Source organism: Colobus angolensis, unplaced genomic scaffold (genome assembly GCF_000951035.1).
Source record: "Colobus angolensis palliatus isolate OR3802 unplaced genomic scaffold, Cang.pa_1.0 Scaffold18, whole genome shotgun sequence".
Classification (NCBI taxonomy): Eukaryota; Metazoa; Chordata; class Mammalia; order Primates; family Cercopithecidae; genus Colobus; species Colobus angolensis.
The window spans coordinates 2,695,221-2,697,768 of NW_012114932.1; the positions used below are offsets into that span (position 1 = coordinate 2,695,221).

At 54.2% G+C, this 2,548-nt stretch overlaps 1 protein-coding gene across 1 annotated transcript in view; it reads right to left on the reverse strand.

Moving 5' to 3' along the window:
• The window catches only part of TCTA (T-cell leukemia translocation altered), a 4,647-nt gene extending 2,260 nt beyond the window's left edge, over window positions 1-2,387 (reverse strand). The window contains exons 1-2 of the mRNA XM_011939093.1: window positions 1,944-2,387; window positions 1,470-1,524 (exon numbers count right to left, since the gene is read on the reverse strand). Of these exons, the coding sequence (XP_011794483.1) occupies window positions 1,470-1,524; window positions 1,944-2,166 (278 nt within the window). The 5' untranslated portion in view covers window positions 2,167-2,387. The remainder of the gene's footprint in view (window positions 1-1,469; window positions 1,525-1,943) is intronic.
• Between the last annotated feature and the right edge of the window lie 161 nt (window positions 2,388-2,548).

The following is a 2,548-nucleotide window of genomic DNA, read 5'->3' on the forward strand; positions in this document are numbered from 1 at the left end:
CCAAAGTGCTGGGATTACAGGCTTGAGCCACCGCGCCCGGCCATTATTTTTCTTTTTTTGAGAAGGGGTTTCACTCTTGTTGTCCAGGCTGGGGTGCAATGGCAAGATCTCAGCTCACTGCAGCCTCCACCTCCTGGGTTCAAGCAATTCTCCTGCCTCAGCCTCCCAAGCAGCTGGGATTACAGGCGCATGTCACTACACCCAGCTAATTTTTGTATTTTTAGTAGAGATGGGGTTTCGCCCTGTTGGCCAGGCCGGTCTCAAACTCCTGGCTTCACGCAATCTACCCTCCTCTGTCTCCCAAAGTTCTAAGAACAGGCGTGAACCACGGTGCCTGGCCTATTATTTTTTTTGAGACAGAGTCTCACTCTGATGCCCAGGCTGGAGTGCAGTGGCGTGATCTGGGCTCACTGCAACCTCTGCCTCCTGGGTTCAAGTGACTCTCATGCCTCAGCCTCCCGAGTAGCTGGGATTACAGGCGTACACCACCATGCTAGCTACTTTTTTCTATTTTTAGTAAATATGGGGTTTCGCTATGTTGACCAGGCTGGTCTCAAACTCCTGACCTCAAGTGTTCCGCCCATCTCAGCCTCCCAAAGTGCTGGGATTACAGGCAGCCAGGGGGCCTGGCCTCTTCTCCAAGACAGAAATCTGGGCAGTGGCAGCCTTTCTAACCTCTAGCCCTAACTCTTGGACCGCTTTATCTACTTGCCATGAAGTAGGCATTTATAAAGGCAAATTAGATCAGATCACAGCCTTGCTGAGTTAGTCTTTCAGTGGCTCCCAGGGTCCAACAAGCTCTCACGTTCAAGCTCTAGCATCACAGTCTTACCTATTCTAATATGTCACCCTTATCCTTCCCTCTTAGCCTTGCTCTATCCATTCCCTTTGCCAGGTACACTTTGTCGCCCTGTGGCCTTTGATCTTGGCCTAGGTGTCTTTCTTGGGAGATGCCTTCCCTCACCACCCCTGCCCCGTGCACCCCTAATAAATCCCTGGCTCCCCATGAGCAGGGCCTGGGTTGTCTCTGTTCTCTGGGCCTCGTGTGGTCCCTATCATGTGATAGGGGCCCAGAGATTATCTGAATGAATGCCCTGATTAGTGAGTGCATGTTTTGCAGAAGAGGAGGCTGACCCTGATGAGGTCAATGTGCTAAGGACAGAGATTACTGCCTTCCCAACTGAGGGGATTGTGCGGAGTGGAATCCAACAAACCTATCATTTCATCTCTCTGAAATTATGACAATACCACCACCTGTCCTACAGGCTGCTGAACAACATGTTGATGGACTGTCCAGACCTTGATGTCATCCTAACTCGAAGCCTGAACTCTACGTGCAGACTTGAAGCTTGCTGCAAAGGCCATTAAGCTGGTGGGCTTATAGCCTGAGAACTCCCTTCTCTGTCACCAGCACAGGAGCGTCCTTGGAATGCCAAGCATGGGGTTGTGGTATGGACAGATTTACTCACCACGAAGGGAAATGCGTGGAGCCATCAGGCGTGGATCCATTCTGACCACCCAGACCTGGAGGCAAAAACACATCCAGAGCTGCAGCAGGCTGGGGTGGGTGGGGATCTGAGCAGGCATCAGCCCAGGTCAGGTTAGAGACCACTGGCATTGTTTGGTGAAGTCTAGTGAGGGTCCTAAGGGACTAATCGTATTGCCAGGTGAGAGTTCTGAGGAGCAGATACAATGTGATGGGTGGACTGGTGGGGATTCTGGCGTAAAATGGTATAGTGCCACGAGTCAGGGTACAATGTTAAGTTCTCTCATCCAAGTACCCGGCTTAGCTTCCAGGGTCAGATGCGTTCAGGGTGGTAAGGCCGTGAACCAATGTTAAGTTCTGATGAGCCTCTTGCAGAATAGTGGGGAACCCAATGATACAGTCGGGAGAGGGTGGGGGCGGGGGCGGCCAGCCCATGGAGGTTCGTAGGAAGCCTCACCTGGACGGTGATACAACCCGGTCACTGTATTCCCGTAGAACCCCCACGCCAGCTGGATACCCAGGAGACTTAACACCAACCACAGCAGCAACAGCTTGAAGAGGGTCACGCGCATGTCCTGCGCCTCCCACTCCCTCAAGAATTCGCTGCCCAGCGCGCCCAGCGCATCCAGTACCGTGGCCGGTAGAGCCTGCAAGGCCTGCCCAGACCAGGGCTCCGCCATGACTGGCCCTCGCCCCACCCGGGATACTGTCACCGTAGTCCCTACCACGCACGCGTGTGATCTTCCGGGGCCAGGCCCGTTAGTGCGCACGCGTAAATCTAGGCAGGGCGGGGCCTACTTCGCTTGCGTGAAGTGTTGGCAGTTTGGGGAGGAGTATTAAAACCGCGCAAGCGCAGCTAGCCCCACCCTAGTTGCTTGACGGATGAGTGACTCCGGGAGTACAAAATAGCAACCAGGTCTTTTATAGCCCCGGAGTTCCCGTGATGCCCCACGCGGCTGCAATGATTGGTTAAGGGTTTTGCTTTTAGGGCGTGGCCGCGCTCCTGAGCAATAGTGGATGAGCTGTGAGTGCGCGCGCGTGCGCGGGGCCGCGACCTGGGTC